General features: G+C 29.9%; 1 protein-coding gene across 5 annotated transcripts in view; it reads right to left on the bottom strand.

Annotated features, from left to right (window-relative positions):
- The window catches only part of LOC117172726 (papilin), a 303,999-nt gene that overhangs the window by 60,361 nt on the left and 223,847 nt on the right, over positions 1–19,791 (bottom strand). For all 5 annotated transcript variants that reach the window (XM_033360885.1, XM_033360889.1, XM_033360887.1 and 2 more), the window contains exons 5-10: positions 8,206–8,288; positions 6,325–6,475; positions 4,970–5,093; positions 634–714; positions 346–518; positions 126–261 (exon numbers count right to left, since the gene is read on the bottom strand). In XM_033360885.1, the coding sequence (XP_033216776.1) occupies positions 126–261; positions 346–518; positions 634–714; positions 4,970–5,093; positions 6,325–6,475; positions 8,206–8,288 (748 nt within the window). The remainder of the gene's footprint in view (positions 1–125; positions 262–345; positions 519–633; positions 715–4,969; positions 5,094–6,324; positions 6,476–8,205; positions 8,289–19,791) is intronic.

Genomic DNA, 19,791 nt, shown 5'->3' with positions numbered 1-19,791 from the left:
TATAAAATAAATATCTTAAGCGGCTCGAAAAATGTTTTCTTTTTGAAAATCTTATTGTCTAAAATGGTAATTTCTTGGCAATCGCTCATATAATGATTTCAATACATGCTTTCAAATTCTTATACCTCCTCCACAAGTTGAACTGCATGCAGAAAATTCATCTGCTATCCAATTGTAGCCGTCAGGGTCACCTTGTTGAGAGATTTTGCTCGGAATGCTGTATTCGTAATTTACTCCAACATTTCTATCTTGATAGAGCAACTGAAAATAGAATTTTTCATTTCCACTCTCTCATCATTCCCTAATAAAATTAACATAAAGTGGCGAGAATTTTCAGCTACTTACCACGACGTAAATTGGTTCGGTCGTTGGTCCCAGAGCTGTAATTGTGTCAGGTGCAGAGAAACCTTGGGGGTCACGAGCATAGTGGAAAATTGTACCGGCGAACCTTAAACTTCGAGGGAAGTCTATTCTCCAGTTTCCGTTTAAGTAATAGTGTCCACTTGTGTTTCTAATAGCTAAAGTCACAATTTGCTTGTCAATTATTTATTATAATATTTATAATTCGTTCTTAAATTATTAAAAATACCTAGAGTATATTTTTTGTATAGGGACATTTATAAAATTATATACCTAAATAATTATTCGATGGTTGTATTTCTCTTACAAGAATGTTCGTTGCTCCTTCTGGGATTAATAGAATGTCGACGTAACCTGTTGAAAAAATTGCCATTTGTATTTCTGTTACATATTTTGACCAGTGGTGCAGTCCTTACAAAAAGTGGCCAGGGTATAATTTCGATAAACTCCGTTAGTAGTTTGAGAGGATGGGGGGGCAATACGAATATTTAACTATCTCTTTGGGTGAAAGTTAATTCTTTAAATCAAGAAGACACCATTATATTTCTACTTCGGAATTAATCTCGTTTTGTTAAAAATTTTATTATTTGGTTGAAATATTATGATTCTATTGAATATGCAACTATTGTTAAAAAGACATTTTTGCTTATCAAAAACATAAATTTGTCGAAAATCCATTTTTTTGGTTAAAGACTTTTTGGTTTGAAAAACTATTTTGATGAAAATTTGTTTTATATTTGGTTGTAAAAGAAATTTGTAAACTGACAAGTAAACTATTTCATTTGGGGTTAAGAATTTATTTTTCGACGTTAAAAATTTAATTATTTCGTTAAAACTCTTTTAATTCAGTTGAAAGTTCAATTTGTTGATTGAAAATTCATGTAATTTGTTGAAAATTCGTCTTTCCTAGTAGAAATTTAATTTTCTTGGTTGAAACTGTATCCTTTTTGGATAAAACTGAAATTGTTTGGTTTAAACATCAACTGTAACATGTTTCGTTGAGAATAAATATGTTTTTGTTGAAAAATCGACTATTTGACTTAAAATTCAACTACTTTATAAAGAAATTATTATTTTTTTCATTAAGGATTCATAATTGTAGTTGAAAATTCAACAATTTGCTTTGAGATGAACTTTTATCTTAAAAATTTTACTTTTTTATACAAAAAATAGTCCTTTTGACTTAAAAATTCAATACTTTGGTGGATAATTAACCTATCTAGTTGAAAATCATATTTTTGGGTTGAAAATCCAATTTTTTTGTAGACAATTAGTCTTTTTGACTTTAAAATGAAAAAATTTTGTTGAAAATTCATGTATTTTGTTGAAAATTCATAATTCTTGGTAAAAAATTAATTATCTTGGTCGAAAATTTATCTTTCTGTTTGAAAATTCAACAAACTTTGTTAAATAATCTTTTTTTTTGTAACAAATTATAATTTTTGTATCTGAAAATATCACTATTTTATGTTCGCTTAAAGCTTTATCCTATATATTGTATGTGTTTAAAATTTGTATTTTTTAATAAAATAATAATCTTTTTTTATATCCAAAGTTATTTTTCCAATTTAGGGTTTTCATCTAAAAATGTAAATATTCCATTTTTGGTTGAAATTTTATTCTGTATATTGTATAATTGAAAAATTCCATTATCTGGTAGAAAATTAATGTATTTTGTTAAAGTTTTCTTTTTTGGTATAAAATAATTCTGATTTTTTTTTATTCAACTATGTATTTAGTATGAAATTGAACTATTGGTAGCAAATTTATTTATTTTGTTGAAAAGTCGTTTTTTAATACAAAATAATTCTTGTTTTTTTAAGTGCAACTTTTTGGTTGAAAAGTCGACGATTTCAATAAAGACTCATCTTTTTCAATTTAAAATTAACTTTTTTGTTAAAATTCATTTTTTTCGATTTAAGAGTCCTTGTTTTCTAAAAAATTCGACTTTTAGCTTAAAGACTTTACTCTTTTCTTGCATTTATATTTCATGGTAAAGAAGTCTCTTTCCTGGTTAAACATGAACTTTTTAAATGAAAATTCAACTGTTTCTTAGAAAATTGGTCTTTTTTGTGATAAAACTTCAAATATTTGATTGACCTTTAATGTTTTTTGTTTGAAAATTCAACCATGTCATTGAAAATGCATCTCTGTAAGCTAAAAATTTAACTATTTGGTAAGAAATAAAATATTTCTCTCATAAATTTAATTATTTTTGGAAAATTAAACAATTTTTTTAAAGTTATTATTTTTTGTCAAAAATTCAACTATGGTGTTATAGATTCATCCTTCTGGATTTAACATATTTGACATATTATATTATTTCTTATTTGATAAAAATTAACTATTCTTTGGATAACTCGTCTTCTTTACTCAAAAGTTCGTCTATATGGTTGCAATTGCAATTTTTTGGTTAAAAATTAATAATTCTTTTGAACATTCATCTTTTTGTATTGAAAATTCCGTTCTTTGGGTAAAAAATCTTTTTTTGCTTGAAAATTCAACAATTTTGTTGAAAATGCAATATATTTCGGCTTTATGTCAGTAGAGTGAATGACGCCTGAAACAAAAGACCTTGGCCACTAATGGACCCAAGTGGGGAACCTTACGTGACGGCTTCGTGAGGTTCTTCGCTTGGGGTGATTGCTAGAGAGATTGATCAGCAACCTGGGTCAGAGCAGTGTTGCGAAATGAACGTGTTATTTACATATCGAGAATTCTGGATCAATCTGAAAATTTGCTATCCCTTCCACACACTACTCCTTTCCCCTACCGAGTGAGTCACGCCTACCCCGAAAGGGAAATGGATTAATGGTGTAATAATAATAACAAATCTTAGTAATTCAAAAGGTTTCGTGTTAAATTGAATATGTTAACTGCAATAATTGTATTTAAAAGAATTTATAAACGTAAAATCCGTCTTAAGCCATCAGCTAGGTTACTTTCGAAGGGAGGGGGGGGGGGATGTAAAAAACTCAAAAATAATTGATAACGTAATCTATGGATGGCCCCCAACTGTAAAAATTTTCCGTGTGAAAAGAAAATAGTTTAGTACCGCCAGGCATTAAAAAAAGGAACCTGGCGACCAGGCCTCGACTGCACCACAGAGTCTAAAATTATAAAGTACAATAATAGTAGAGACTTCCCTAAAGTCACTTCCAGGTAAATTTTAATCAATGCTCTCTGTGTGCCAAAACTATTGCGTAATAATAAGTAACGCTCTTACAAAAGTAAAAAATGTCTCGAATATTCGTGCCGAATTATTACTTTTTTGTCGTAACAACTCATTACTCCTTCATGCTCATAGTGAAAAGTGTGATCTTAAAACTGCGAAATTTAGAGGTTATAGATGCAAAAACAGCCGACTCTTAAATTTTCAGAAAGTGACTAGTTTTTTATTGTAAGAAGTCTGTAGGTGGCTATAAAAATAACTTTCGGCACTCATTTTTTATATTTTACATGTTTTAATTAATATGCATTCCAGGAATATTGGATTCCATTAAAAAAATTTAATGTATACCACACAGGAGAAAAAGTTATATATAGCTTATATATTGTGAAGAAGAAAATTATATTTTTTTGTTCCATAGATTTTTTCTGTGTAAAACAAATAAAATATATCAGTGTTTTGTCTACTATATACAAACTCCCCGAATAAAAAAGCTTCGACTTGAGTTCGACTTGAATTGCCCCCAATGAAGACATGCTGAAGTTGAAAAGGTCGACTTGAGCATGTCTCAGTTTTGAGAAGGAGCCAGACTTCAATTTATGTCTTGAGGACAAGTTTTTATGTCTTTAAGGCATAAATTTATCTCTTTAATCGTATTTTTATGACTCCAACACATGCGGTTTATAACTCTGAGCGTATACCTACCCTAACAAAAAGGTTATTTCTAACAGTCATAAAAGCTAATCTTTGTTAATGGTTAAACAAACTTGTATATTTTTATACAATATACATATTAAATCAACTTATTTATAGATTTTTATTTGTATTATACTTGTTTGACGATGATACCGAAAATTTTGTTTGTTTTTACGTATTTCTAACGGCTTAGGAGATCCTTCTAGAAAGTTACAATTTTTATTTTTTTGAAGAAAATTTTTAAGGGTTATAATTGTTCGGATCCACTGATTCTGAATTTTTAAATTAAAAATAACTAATTTAATAATTACAAATTTTTCATTCATCAATTTTAATCTCATTTATGAGCCAAAAAAGGTTCGATAATCTCAGCCAAGACAAGGCTCGACTTAAGACAAGTAAACGCCGTTTCACCTGTCTTGGCCATAAAAGAAAGACGAAGGCCTATGTCTCGACTCAGTTTTGAGACGCAGCCAGATATCGATGTCTTGGAGAGGAATTCAAGACATAACCAAGTCGAACTCAAGTCGAAGCATTTTTACTCGGATCTATATAACTTTTTCGCATAGGCTTGGAATAGACCATGGAAATCCTGGAATATTTTTAGGATATCATTTTGTTTCGAGGGTGATATCTTCTAGACAGATTCTAAAATAGCAATGTGAAATAAAATATAATCTTCAAAACAATATCAGTTTAAAATAACTGAAAAAATCTTCGTGACATGCGAGAGGACGAACTCACCTGCTTGCAAATCATCTGCGTCGAACAGGCCCTTCACTGTATTACAATCGGTTCCATTACCATTACAAATTCTGCAAGCATCTTCTTTGGCGTCACTGCCCAGTACCATGTCGCATCCAACAGGCTGACAATAAAATTAGACATAATTTAATTTAAAATTTTTTTATTTTAAATTTTGAGTTTAATTTTCCTTGAGAAATTAAGTACTAGATATAAATGAAAGATTTCGAGACAAAAGGGCGTAAGTGCAAAACTGGGATTGCACAGAAGACACAAAAAACTGTAAATTTAGAGAATTTAATTTCTTTTAGACTAAAGAAGTTTTCTGAGCCATTACTTAGCTCTATCGAATCGCAAAAGGAACGCTTCAAAAAAAGCAGTTAAACTTGCCCTCATTATTATTATTTTTTTTTTTATTAGAGTAACCCGAATTCTGGTTAAATTAACCAGAAATTCTAATTACAGCAATCATAATTCTGATTGCTTTAACGAGAAAAAACAGTAATGGCATATTGAACCAGAATTCTGGATAATTTAACTAGACATTTTTTTGAGCGAAGAATGGCGAATCCCAAGAAACGTGGCGATTGACATAGAAAAAGCTGCATACCTTTTTATTTCTTAATTAAAAGAAAAAAAATACACTAAAGTATTTTGAAGCTATTAACTCTATATCGAGCCATGAAAGGAACATTCTTTAAACAAGTAGCCACCTCCGAAAAAAACCCTCGTCAATGGTGTGAGGCATCCTCAAAACCCAAAATATTGACACACAAAGAGTAACATGGCTTTTTTATAAAAAAAAAAAAAAACAACAAAAAACAAGAAATTACTTTCAATCTATTACATAGCTCTATTGAATCTTAAAAATAACACGAAAAGAGGAGTATTTACTTTAAAGAACAAAACCAAAATACGGATATTGACCCACCCAATCAAACTGCACCCGAATCTTCTACAGAGACAATAGATAGGCCAAAATAATTACAGTGAGTCCCTTTAATAGCCCTCCCTTCTATAGCCCTTCCGAGAATTGACGCCGCGCCGCAGGTAGGTGTAAAAGGAGCTGCGCGGGATGCGCGGGATCTGCGGTTGTCACTCAGGTGAGCATTCAGGTATGAACAAACAAAAGCGGAGCGGGCTATAATGAGTTAGTTCCCACCCACCGTCAGCCCCGAAATCGGCGATATAGAAGAGTTTCACTGTAGTTAGAGCAAATAAAACGCATTTCTGAAATTTGCCACTTACTCCCTTATGCTCCGGGACCCTTCGAATGTTAATTTATTGAATAATGCCTAGCATTAATAAACAATTTTAGAAAGATTCTTTGTTTATAAATTGAAATTTTTTCTCACCATGCACTGGCCCTCCACGCAAATATCATTTTTCTCAATGTCACATAATGTACCGTCTATAACACTGGGTTTATGCCTGTAGAAAAATCTTTCTCCGCGTGGCATACAGTTTAAGTCACACTTGTTAGGACCTCCTGTGTAAGGAATCCAACTGTGAAAAAAAGTCATATCAATAAATGAAATTATGCTTTAAAAATCATTTTGGGGTACTTAATTACGATAAAATTCCAAAACCTCATCTCAAATTTAATCTAGGTCTTTGTATAAAAAGCTTCTCTTTTACTCCTATAAAAAACTACAAAACGATTTTTTATGCAAATGATATCGAAATTTGTATGGCTGAATTGTTTTATTAATTTTCTTTTTTTTAATTTAGAAAAAAAATAATCGTAAGCAATAGTTGTAGATCTCGACAAAAGACTTTTTAAAAGATTAATTACTTGCATATTTCATATTTTTATTGAAATCGGTGATAAGGAAACTTAAAAAAACAGCCGATAAAAACTCTTCGATCACTAGTGCCCAAAATTCTTTGTTAGTTTTTCATTATAGGGGCTTAAGGGAAACCATTACCCGGATACCTGATACGATGTTAAAGAATGAGATTTTTGGAACTTTGTCTCTTAATTAAGGAAGTTTTCCATAGTGAGTTTCAAATTTTAAGCATTCTGAATGCAATGTATTGAAGTTATAGACATTTTAAATTAAATATGTTTATTCCAAGCTTATAGTAGCTTTGAAATAAATACATTTAGGAATTCAACATTCTCTAAAGGAAATAATAAAAAAATTTCTAAATTTTCAAACGAATGTATATCTTTAGAAATTGAAAAATTAGAAATACTTTAAATAATTGAAATCTAAAGTATTTACCAAGTTTGAAGTTGATCTGTTATTATATAATTTATAAACTGAAGACAATAAACATTAAGGAGTTCATATTTGAAAGGTTTGAAAAATAAAAAATTGATCAGCTCCTTGTAATTTAGAAATTTTTTAATTAAAAAGTTTGAACTTTAATAATTTCCCACTAGAAAGATGCAATTTGTTAACTGAAAATGGTTAATAATGGAATATTTAATGAATTTAGACTTAGGACAGTAAAAATACAATTTCCAAATTAAACGTATTCAAGTATTCAACACTCGCTAAATTAAAAAAATGCATGAATTCAAAATTAAATGTTAAATATATTTAAATAGCAAAATTTGGAACAACCAATGCAATCAATTAATCACAATCGGTCCATGGATTATTAATTTGATAAAATAAGAAAAGAAATTAAATGAAAAAGTTGTGAATGGAGGAAGAATGAATAATATTATAGTTAATAAGGTTTTCAATTATATGTAATTTGATCATTTGAAATTTAAATGCGAGTTAATGTTAAGTTCAATATTAAATTAAATTTTCAAAATTAACACAAAAGTTTAAATTAAAACAATTTTTTATTTGAATCCTTTAGAATTTCTAATTGATAATTCGGAAAAATAAAATGTTGAGTCGCTTCGCATTGAAAAAGTTTGAAGTCGAACGCAAAAAGATTGAAACATTTGAAGCAAATAAAAATTAATCAATACAGATGTTATCGATTTTTTGTAAAAATGCCTGAGACTTAAAAATAATACATCTAAAAATTGAAGATTATTTTAAGGAATCGTTAACAGTTTACAAAGAGCCGCTTTTCCAGCTCTATTTGTACCGAAACAATAGTTAAAAATGGGATAATTATAAAACGATATATTATATTAGTCAGTGAAAAGTATAAGACACTGAATAATCAGCTCAATTTACTGATTAAGTATCTAAGATAAGAGCAAAATAAATTGAATTATAAATAATTTAAAATTGTTTATTTTTATATAACATAATATTGCTTACTCAAAATGAACACCCTTAAATGGTTTGCTGTTGAAGTCTGCGCACTGCTCAGCACGGAAATCCTTCGGTTCTCCAGGACATTCCTGAAATTATGCCAAAGCAAAATGTTAAGCTTAATCCATTTGAAAAAGCATCGTCTGGAAAGGCAAGTACTGATTTAATTTCTAGGCGAAACGACCGAATTACATCGCCCATTCTAATTAATTTTAATCATATTCAACGCTCAGGGGTTTCTTTTAAAATGCCAAACCCAAGCTTGCCTCCGAGAAAAAAGTTTACTTCGTTATTCAAATTTCAAATGTAAACTCCCTTCAAAAAGGAAAATACAAACAAATTATACTAAAAAATATTTAAAATAAGTTTTAATATGAATTTGTTAAATGATAGCTGTGGGTATGGTTTTAATTTGATTTATCTAAAATAATTACATTTTAAATAAATTTCACTATAAATGTAAAACTGATTCTTGGTTTCATATACAAATTATAACGAATGCCAAGAGAAAAATCCACTCAGCTCACCAGTATTATTATTTTTTGTGAATCTTTTCATCTCTTTGTTGAGTAAAATGCATTATTATTTTCGTTCTTTTTCCACACTGTGGAAAAAAATAAAGTTCGCTAGGATTTGAAATTAGTTGAGGCAGGACAAAGAAAATGAACAACGTGACATTGTATGGATAGGAAAAGGTAGAATAAAGCCGAACGGAATCAGAAATGGAGGTGAGGTGCAGATAAAATTGAATAATGGAGGGATACATATTTTTGTTGCTCGTTGCGTCTTCTATATGCAAAGTCGATATTTTACATTACTTTTCATTTTTGTTATTGGACGATTATTCATATCACAAGCGTATATCTTTTACAGTTGAAGATAAAAATATTTTAAAATACAAAATATTTTAATTAGGACCTATCACTCACCGATTAGTTATTATTCTCTACAATCTAGTTTTACTTTATTATTTACCAAACTAGAATTTTAGAAAATGGATTGTTCTTCCAAGAGGGAATTAAAGTTTGAGCACTAAATTTGATTCTGGAGAAATAAATTTCCCAATTTTTCAACGTTTTCATTCAACAGCTAGACATGATTCATATTAAATGGAGTGAATTTACCAGCTTTTAAGCCGGCATTATTCTCAAACTAATTCTACTACCACTTACTAATTACGACATGCTTTTCATTAAATTTCAGAGAAACGAAATTAATTCTCGCATTGCTGGGAACAATTCATGAGTTAATAATACTTTGAAAATAAAATAAATAAATATATGTACATATTTATATTTTTAATCGTGGTTTAACACTCTCTGTGTTAGACCACATGCAGTCTGAAATTAAATCCATGATGTACTTCAATGCGAGGGAAAAAAGAAAGGTTCAAGATAATATCGATAAATTGAGAGAGGTCTGAGTCAAAAGAAAGAAAAAGGATCCCACAGGGACGTGTGGTTCCGTAACGAGGATACACGTTGAATTTATCACGAGTGATTTTTCAAACCTAAAAAAAGGCTCATAAGCATGATTTATTCAAACGTCCATCAGGTCGATTTTTTGAAACGTTTACCTATGTATTTCTTAATCACGAAGCCCAAGATTAAATGACTACTAAATTTGTTAGGAAAATAAAATAATATTTTGGTAATAAATTAAACACAAATTAATATAATTACAATTCATGAATTCGAATAATAACAGGTAAACAAATTTTATTATCTGAACCAAAAAAATGTTCGGGACAAACAAACACATTATATTTCCTCCTGATACTTTTACGAAAGTTCCTTCACTTCTGCTTCGCTTGAAATTATTATTTTTATATTATAATACAAATATTGTTTTCAGTATAACTTCAGTGATGTTAACCTTCTCGATCAATGACAAAACTAAAGGTTTGAGTAGATTTTAAAATTCGTCTCGTTCAATGTAAATTAATTACGGTTTAATTTTGTTACAGTACATTTTGACACCGTTTCGTTGTTCAAAACTCGGCAGATTGCTGAACTGAATAATAAGTAAAAAACATATATTTGAATTAAATAATCTGCATTCATTTTTATGCTAAAATTATCAAAAAGGGATTATGTCATAATGCACCCTGCCACTTGATTTCCGTTGTTTAAATAAAAAATTAAAAATGCGTGATTTCCATATGGCGACGTAACTTTGTACTTCTAAAAATATCTGAATTTTTACCATTATAATATTGTTCTTTAGCAGTTTACTTTGTTCCTTGTTTTAACAGAACACTTGCCATCAATATTGTTAAGTTAAAACCCCTCTTAATGCACAAGAGCAATTAATGTAATTTATTTTTATGAGCGGTGTCACTTTTCTCCAACGAAATAATTTCCAAATGGATAGATTTGTGAAGTAAAATGATTGTTTTCTATTTGTGTTCTTAAGACTGCGTGCTACCATCGCTACGACCCGAAAAGTATAAAACAAATGGATACCTATAACCTTTTCCCAACTGCAAGTAGAAAGATTGAAAAAGAAAAAATAGGAAGAGATAGAATTGTTCTATCCCTCGCAATATGTCACTTTGCATTTCTGAAACGCTATTTTTTCCTATCCCTAATATCAATAATTTGCTTTCTATTTTTCTACCTTTCGTGAGCGAGGACTTTTATCTTCTTCTAGCTCTTAGTCTATCGCTCGAAATCTGGGAATCGATCGGAAAGTTATTTTAAAAAAGTAAGAAAAGAGATAGTAAAGAGGATATTGAAAATGATAGACGAAAATTTAGATTAACAAAGAGATAGAAAAAGATTTACGTGCATAGACAAAGGATATGATAAGATAAAGAAGAGAATATTAAAAAAGATAAACGCGAAGTTAGATTGAAAAAGAAATAGAACAAGTTAGATGTTGATAGATGTAGGATACAGTAAGATAAAGAAGCAGAGATTAAAAAAGCTAGAAGTGAACTTATATTGAAAAATAGATAGAAAAAGATAGAAGAAAATGTAGAATATCCGAGTGATAGAAAAATATTGATGTGGATAGCTGAAGGATAATAAGAAATAGAGAAGTGTGTTATGAAAAAGATAGACGTTAATAGATGTACGATGCGATAAGATATGGAAGAGGATATTGAAAATGATAGACGTGAATTTAGATTGACAAAAAGATAGAAAAGTGATTAGACCAAGGATATTATGAAATAGAGAAAAGGGTATAAAAAAGATAAACGCGAATTTAAATTGACAAAATGATAGAAAAAGATAAACATTGATAGATGTAGCATACGATGAGATAGAGAAGAGTTGATTGAAGACAGACGGAAAATTAGATTGAAAAATAGACAGAAAAATGTAGACGAAAATTTAGAATAACCGAGAGATAGAAAAATATTGACGTGGATAGTTCAAGGATAGGACGAAATAGAGAAGTGTGTAGTGAAAAAGATAGACGTGAATTTAGATTGACAAAAAAGATAGAAAAGATTTTCGTGAATTGACCAAGGACATGATGATATCGAGAAAAGGGTACTGAAAAAGATAAACGCGAATTTAGATTGACAAAATGATAGAAAAAGATAAACATTGATAGATGTAGGATACAATGATATAGAGAAGATAGATGGAAATTTAGATTGACAGAGAGATAGAAAAATATTGACGTGGATAGATGGAGGATAGAAAATAGATAGAAAATAGGATAGGATAAAAAATAGAGGATAAAAAATGAGACACGGAACATTAAAGTGAAAAAATTATAGAAAAAGATAAACGTTGATGTATGTATGATACGTTGTGATAGGAAAGAGAATGTCGATAAAGATATAAATAAATTTAGATTGGCAAAGCGATAGAAAAAGTTTGACGTGTTTAGATGAAAGATAGGTAAGATAAAGAAAGTTGATTGAAAAAGATAGACGTGAATTTAGAGTAACAAAGAGACAGAAAAGGATAGACGTTAAAAGACATAGAATAGGATAATATAAAGCAGAGGAGATTGAAAAAGCTAGACGGCAATTCAGATTTACAAAGAGATAGAAAAAGATAGAAGTTAAAAGACACAGTATAGGGTAGAATAAGATAAAGAAGATAAGATTGAAAAAGATGTACGGGGATTTAGATTGAAAGAGATGTAGAAAAAGATTAGCGTGGATATATAAAGAATAAAATGCGATAAAAAATAATAAAATGCGATAGAAAAGACGGTATTAAAAAATGTAGACCTGTATTTAGATTGAGAAAGAGAATAAAATGAAATAAATTTTATCTATCTCTTTCTATCATGAGCATTCAGATATAAAAATATAAGAGTGGAAATATATCATAGCGTATATGAAGAGATATTTTCATAACAGATCAGGAAAGGCATATGGCACATAAAAAATATGCTGGTAGAAATTTAAGCGATGGGAAAACGAGCGTTTGCGGTAAGGCAATACATATGGCGAAAGAAATGCTGTGTCACAGGAACAAATTTCCTATATACATATATAGACTATAAAGTATAACCAGTGCATGCGCAAGGAAAATGACAGAAGAAAAATAGAGGTCGTTTCTGGGACTCGTATGGTGCGCGACATTCAATGGATGTCCATATTAGACCCCCCTAATGCACACCTTAAATCTTACAAGATTATACTTGCTTCAAGTTTCGCTAAAAAAAAAATCAAATTCATTATTGTAACCTATACCCAAGCTTATGGACGCTGGAAGAATTCGTTTAAATTTCGCATCTATTTCGCAAGGCTTCTCATAAATCTCTAAATCTGATTTAGGGAGAATTAGTAATTCAATTTACAACGTTTAAATAAGTGAAAATCCACTGGTAATCAGTGAATATTCATGGAAATTTTCAGATATTTTTTATTGATTACACAGTAAAAAGATAACTTAAGTTTTCACTATGCACCACTGAAATTTTAGCAACTTTTTCTACTGAGAAATCAGTGAATAATGACGAAAAATTCAGTTACTATTTAATAATTCTTAGCGTACTTTTGCGGATTGTCATTGAAAAATGCAAAGATTATTCACTGAAATCTGATTAGAAAGATCGAAAGAAGAATTCTTTTTCAGAAATTTACGCTATATCAAATCAGGTATTACATTCTTGACACGAGTAATTTAAGGGAATCTGTTTTATCATCGGAGGTAGTTACCAACGGTCAGTGTAGATAGCATTCCACAATCCATGGAAATAGAAATCGATACTATCGATGAAGTTAACTCTTCAAATAACAGAAATACTTAACTTAATTACTGACTAGATCGAACCACAGAACTTTCGAGTTTCGGTCCGAAACACCAGGCTGGAGAAAGCGCGTATTTCTGAAAAAGGGTTCTTCTTTCGATCTTTCTAACAGCTTAATTGGAAAAGCATCCAACCGGAGATCGGAAGTCCTCAGGTTTGACTTGCAGTGGAGTGAAGTGAGTAGATGTTTTTTAAGACAAAAAGTAATTAACAAAGTTTTAAAATTTATTTTCCAGCTAGGAAGAAATGATGTTTAGTATTTTCTATTATTTGAAGAGTTAGCTACACTGATCGATGGTAACTATCACTGATGATAATACAGATTCCCTTAAAATTTTCTATTATGAAATTAGTGAAAAACTACTGTAATTTTAGTAAAGAGTCACTGATAAATTTCAGTGATTAAAGTAGCTAGAAATACGGTACTGATTTGCACTAAAAGTTCACTAATTATTCCGAAAAATGAGCCTTTTTATAGATAAAACGTAAAAATAAGTATTTGATTCTAAGAATTATTCATATAATTAGCATTTGCTGTCAATTGGTAAAATATGACATCCAGAAATCATTCGTATGACATTTTTAGTTAATTCGTTAAAAAACGAGACTATTCATAGATAAAAGAACAAATTTTCCATTTTTTCATAGAAATCGTTTGAATAAATATCATTTTTTATTAATTTGAAAAATATCACTTCAAGCAGGCATTGGCCAAATATTTTTTGTCATATCACCAAATATGACAACGAAGAGTCATTGAACAGAAATGTTCAGTTTATTCTGCGAAGAAAATTTTTAAATTACTAGCACACTTATAAAAATGAAAATAATTTTATTTTTTCATTGACAAAAAACGTTCTACCTGAAAGTACAGTTTATTTTAAAACGGTAAAGCTGCAGCTTTTTTACAGAAGAAAAAGATGCCCATTTGAATTTTCTATCAGAATCTCCCTTAAAATTAAAGTTCGAAACTTTATTCAAAAAGTGCAGGTGTCGACGCCGTTAGGCCAGATGAATTTGAAGGCGGTTATAGAAACCCGTTTTTAAATTGTGATAATTTTTCGTCACTAATGCCATCAGAATAATAAATACATACTGGCATTTGTTCTAATCGAGTTTATTTGGGCGATTTTGTTTTAGATCAAAAATCGTATTCTTGAAGTTGCTAATTTTGTCACTATATTTTTTGGTATATTACTGCACACCAAACTAAAAGGAAAAATCCAAGAGTTTGATAAACTTTAAAATTTTATACTGAGAAGTTGTAAATATAAATTTCAAAATTTTCCGAGAAATAGTCTGTAGAGGATTGTGAACAGTAAACTCATATTCTAAGAGTCACTAGTTTACCAAAATGCAGAAAGCTAATATTAACAAATGGACCAAAGCACGAATGTGAAATAAATTATCAAACGTTAGGACTGCAGTATGTAGTGGCTTATAAGTAAGTTTGAACCAACTGTGAATTATTTATTACACGTCTCGAAGGAGTTCCGTCGAATTTCCACCACTTCCGAGGTGAGACGATGTTTATTTAAATCTATGGCGTAGCACCAAGCCCCTAGTGTAATATATCTTGCTTCAAGGAATCTTGATACCTTGTTCAAAGCATATCGTGGTGAACCACCCCCTCCCAAACGATTCACCGACCACCCCTCATCATTCACTTCTACAGAGGATGTAAGGTGAAAGAGGAGAAATAATTTACTCCTTGTCTTCTACGTGCAAAGAGAGTCAAAATATCCCTAACCGAATCTCGATTGCGCATAAAACATGCTATCGAATATATTAAGCTAAAGAGATTACCTCAAGAGGACCTAAAACAAAACCTCCGATAGGAGATCTCACGCTCTTAATCTGAATTAGTAACTTTCTACTAATGAAATAATGCGGAATTGTTTACCAATTGCTTTAGTAAATATACCTGCTAATTTGTAGTGGGAAACTACTAATTCACTTGATAATGTTTTGTCTTTGATATGTATCAATTCTTTTATTGAGTCAAAACTACGAAATACCCGTTTGTGATACAAGTGAGGAAAACAGGTGATTGCTTAGGAGTACGTGTAAAGTTAGTGCGTAGTCAGAAAGTAAGTGTAAAGTGTGAGCGAAGTTATTATGAAGTAAGAATTGTAAGTGTAAAGTGAGTACGAAGTAAGGAAGTAAGTGTAAAGTAAGTGCGAAGTAAGGGACTAAGTGTAACGTGAGTGCGAAGTCATGAAGTAAGTGTAAAGTGATTGTGAAGTCAGGAAGTAAGTGTAAAGTGAGTGCGAAGTAAGGAGGTAAGCGTAAAGTGAGTGCGAAGTAAGGAGGTAAGTGTAAAGTGAGTGCGAAGTGAGTACGAATTAAGAATGTAAGTGTAAAGTGAGTGCGAAGTAAGGAAGTGAGTGTAGAGTGAGTGAAAAGTGAGCAACTAAGTGTAAAGTGAGTGCGAAGTCAGGAAGTAAGTGTAAAGTGAGTGCGAACTAAGAATGTAAGCGTAAAGTGAGCGAGAAGTAAGGAAGTAAGTGTCAAGTGAGTGCGAAGTAAGGAACTAAGTGTAAAGTGAGTGTGAAGTAAGGAGGTAAGCGTAAAGTGAGTGCGAAGTAAGGAGGTAAGTGTAAAGTGAGTGCGAAGTGAGTACGAAGTGAGAATATAAGTGTAAAGTGAGTGCAAAGTAAGGAAGTAAGTGTAAAGTGAGTGCGAAGTAAGGAAGTAAGTGTAAAGTAAGTGCCAAGTGAGTACGAAGTAAGAATGTAAGTGTAAAGTGAGTGCGAAGTAAGAAGTAAGTGTAGAGAGAGTTCAAACAGAGTGCAAAGTAAGGGAGTAAGTGTAAAGTGATTGTGAAGTGAGTGCGAAGTAAGGAAGTTAAATCGAAAACGTATACAAGTGCGAAAAGTTCAAGGTGAATGCTAAAGTCACACGAGCCAGCAATTACCTGTACACACGTTTAGCACACGTTACTTTTTGCAACGAACGTCCGAAAAAGTTGCAAGATAAATACTGCTCTGTAACAGTGAGAGTAAGAACCCTACAATATAACCTCGAAACTTTGCCGGGGTGCAAAGTTCCTTACCTATAAAATCCGTATGTGCAACTTTCCCCATTGGTGTGCAAAATAACTATATTTCGCAATGCTCATGCGCTAATTATTATCCTCACATCCTTGCGTAGCACAGTGGTCCGAAAATAAATTTATGCAGACAAATTTATCCGCAAGATATGTTTCTTGATTGATTTAAGATTTTTTTGTTTAGAAATACTTTGCATTAATTTTCTTATAAACGTAAGGAAGACATTTTCTTATTTATTTTTGAGATTAGGATTACTTTTACAAATACAACGCTAAACTCGTACATTTCAACGATATGATTTTTTATCTCTGAATGAATTTCCTAAATAAAGTAATTGAAAGTTAGAATTAATGAAAACAGACTTGGGAATCATAAATATTCTTTTATTAAATTACTCAATTATTATGCACAATGTATTCAAACTATCTCAACAATATATCAGTTTTTTATAGAAAACAATTATTTTGTTTAGAAAGCGTTGAAATTTATTATTAGAATATTTATAACAAAAATTTGTCATAACTTGAAAAACTATAAACAACGTATAAAGTTATAAACTATTTTTAACGTATTAAATTACATGGGCATTTAAATTGACATAGTAGAAAAGTTAATGTTAGGTTGAGAATATTTTCAATAGAACGATTCAATTCTACGGAAATAATTACACAGAGAAACAAATTGTGTAACACATGGACTCTATTTCATTTTTCTCGTAGAATCCAATGGTGCAAATTAGTTTTGCCGAAACATTCGTTACGAAACCAATTGTTTGCGCAATCGAAAATTCAAATTTTTCAAGTAAAAATCATCTTTCAATCAATTTCATTCCAACATTGACTTTTCTATGTAAATTTGTCTGCCCACGCAACTTAATAGGTTACACAATTTTTTATAAAGTTATCAGTTGTTTATAAATCTTCAAGTTATGACCATTTTTATTATCATTCTAATAAAAAATTACAAGGAATTCAAGACAAAATAATCTTTTTTTTTTCTATTAGCAAACTTATATGCTGTTGACTTTGATTAAATAAATTGTTTATAATAATTAAATACAGTTTGAAATATATTATTTGTGAATTATAAGCCTGTATTCATTAGTTATGATTAGAAATTAATTTTTAAAAGATGCATTCAGAGATAAAAAATAATGTAATTTGGCCGATTTATTTGTAAAAGTATTGTGTTAGCATGAGAGCTTAGAATTTTTGTTAATACACTACAGACCTGTTTTAATTTGTTTTGACTTATTTTTATTATTTTTTTGTTGTTTTTTGATTGTCAACTTTCAAAAATAGTTGCCGTTCCTGAAATATCTAAAATTATACCCTTAACGGATTTTTACCTTGTATATCTTAGAAAATTTGTCAAAAAATATAGAAAACATCAATAAAAATAGACAAAAATGTTATTTCTTTTTCAGTAACAATGTCAGGAGCATGTTCCATGAAAAGCGAAATAATATTTTGAAACATAATCATACTTAAAAGGGGCTGGTTAGTTAAATTTTCTTCTATTATTTCTTTCTAAGATATTTAATCCTGGATTCGCATTTTTAGTTCTAAAGAAATTAAAATTGGGAAGCATTCTAAACAGGAAAACATGTACTTTGTTTAATCTTAAAAAATATTAAAATATTATTATATATTAATACAGTTGCATTATCAAAAAGTAAACATTTTTAATTCAAGTAATAAATATTTAAGATATTTAATTGTAATCCAGCTTCAGTTTGATGTAAAATTGTAAAAAAAATACTTTTCTTTAAAGAATGAAATGAAATAATTTTTTCTCTTTACAATGATTTCTTATTTTATTTTATTTATATTTTAAAATAAAAACTCAGGATAATAAAAATCATTTTAACACGGCTGGAACATTCAAATTATTTCTAATCTGTATGAATTAACCAAATGACATCTTAGAAAGAAGCACAAGAAAAATATTTAACTTATTAGTTTCTTTTAGATCTGATATAAACCCAAAAATGTTATGTTTCTTTAATTTCAGATATGAAACCAATTTTCCTCGGCTTTGATCATGCAAAACGTTCCTCAAGTTATTTATGAGCTAAAAATTGATTTTTATAAAAATAAAATGTTGTAAATCATCGAAATAAATGCTATTATAGTAGATTTTTTCTATTTTTTTGGGCAAAATTTTTAAAATATAAAGGAGAATATAGAATATAAAGGGGTGTAATTTTAAAGCCGAACTGCTGCCTGCGAGCCTTATCAGCGGGAGTTCTTTTTACATGATGGGAACTAAAACGCGGAATATAACATTTTTTAAATTTAACACTTGTTAATTTACAAGTATAATATTCAAAATCTGCGGATTCAAACGAGCCCAGTAATATTTTATTTGACACAAAAGTTGTAAATTAAGTAATAAATGTTCAAGTTTATGTAAAATTTTATGGAAAAATTTTCAGTGTGTCTCACTAAAATCAACTACAGTATTTTTTATTTAACTTTCATACACAAAAGTTGAAGTAACAAATAGTGGGAAATATTATGTACAATTTTTATTTATTTTATTCATTTGTTGTATAAAACACAAACTTTTTGGCAAACTGTTAAAAGCGTAATTTTGAGCAATGTGATTGGTTAAGCTATAAACTCAATTTATTATATATGTTAAGAAGTTTATAAATTAGGCTAGGAATGAGACTATCTATATTTTTACACTGAAAGTGCAAAATTATGTAAGGGTAATTTTTAAAAATGCGATTGTTTGGAAAAGAAACTAGTTTTATGATGTTAGTTAATAAGTTTTCAAATCTGGCCAAATTTTAGCTGCCGCAATTTCCCCAAGTTACGTAAAATATCGCACCAATAAATTAAAGCTACTACAGTCGATTTGGAAAAAAATAACTGCAAAATTTTATATAAACTTGAACATTTATTCTTTACTTTTCAACTTTTTAAGCCTAATAACCTATTGCTGGAATCGCTATAATTTGCAAGTTTCAATTATTATATTTGTGAACTAACATGAGATTTATTTTTAAAATTTTCTATTTCGCATTTTAGTCCTCATTAGATACAAAGGATTCCCGCTGACAAGGCTCGGCGGTAGCAGTTCTGCTGAGTGAGGGGAAGCCATAGTGGGGGAACTGTACGCAAATAATGCGAAATTGTGATCTATCCTAATTTTATATATTTTAGGAAAAGGACCAAGTTTGAAATATAAAATACTATTCATATCTTGCGCCTTTTTCGACAAAAATAAGATTTTCATAGTTTTTACTAAAAATATATGTAGCACGATTTTCCCCCTTGCTTAAAAAGAACAGGGGGGGGGGGGGGGG

The sequence above is a fragment of the Belonocnema kinseyi genome, chromosome 5, assembly GCF_010883055.1.
Source record: "Belonocnema kinseyi isolate 2016_QV_RU_SX_M_011 chromosome 5, B_treatae_v1, whole genome shotgun sequence".
Lineage (NCBI taxonomy): Eukaryota > Metazoa > Arthropoda > Insecta > Hymenoptera > Cynipidae > Belonocnema > Belonocnema kinseyi.
Note: the sequence above shows the minus strand (reverse complement) of the source record. Positions and strands in the feature narration are given on the sequence as shown.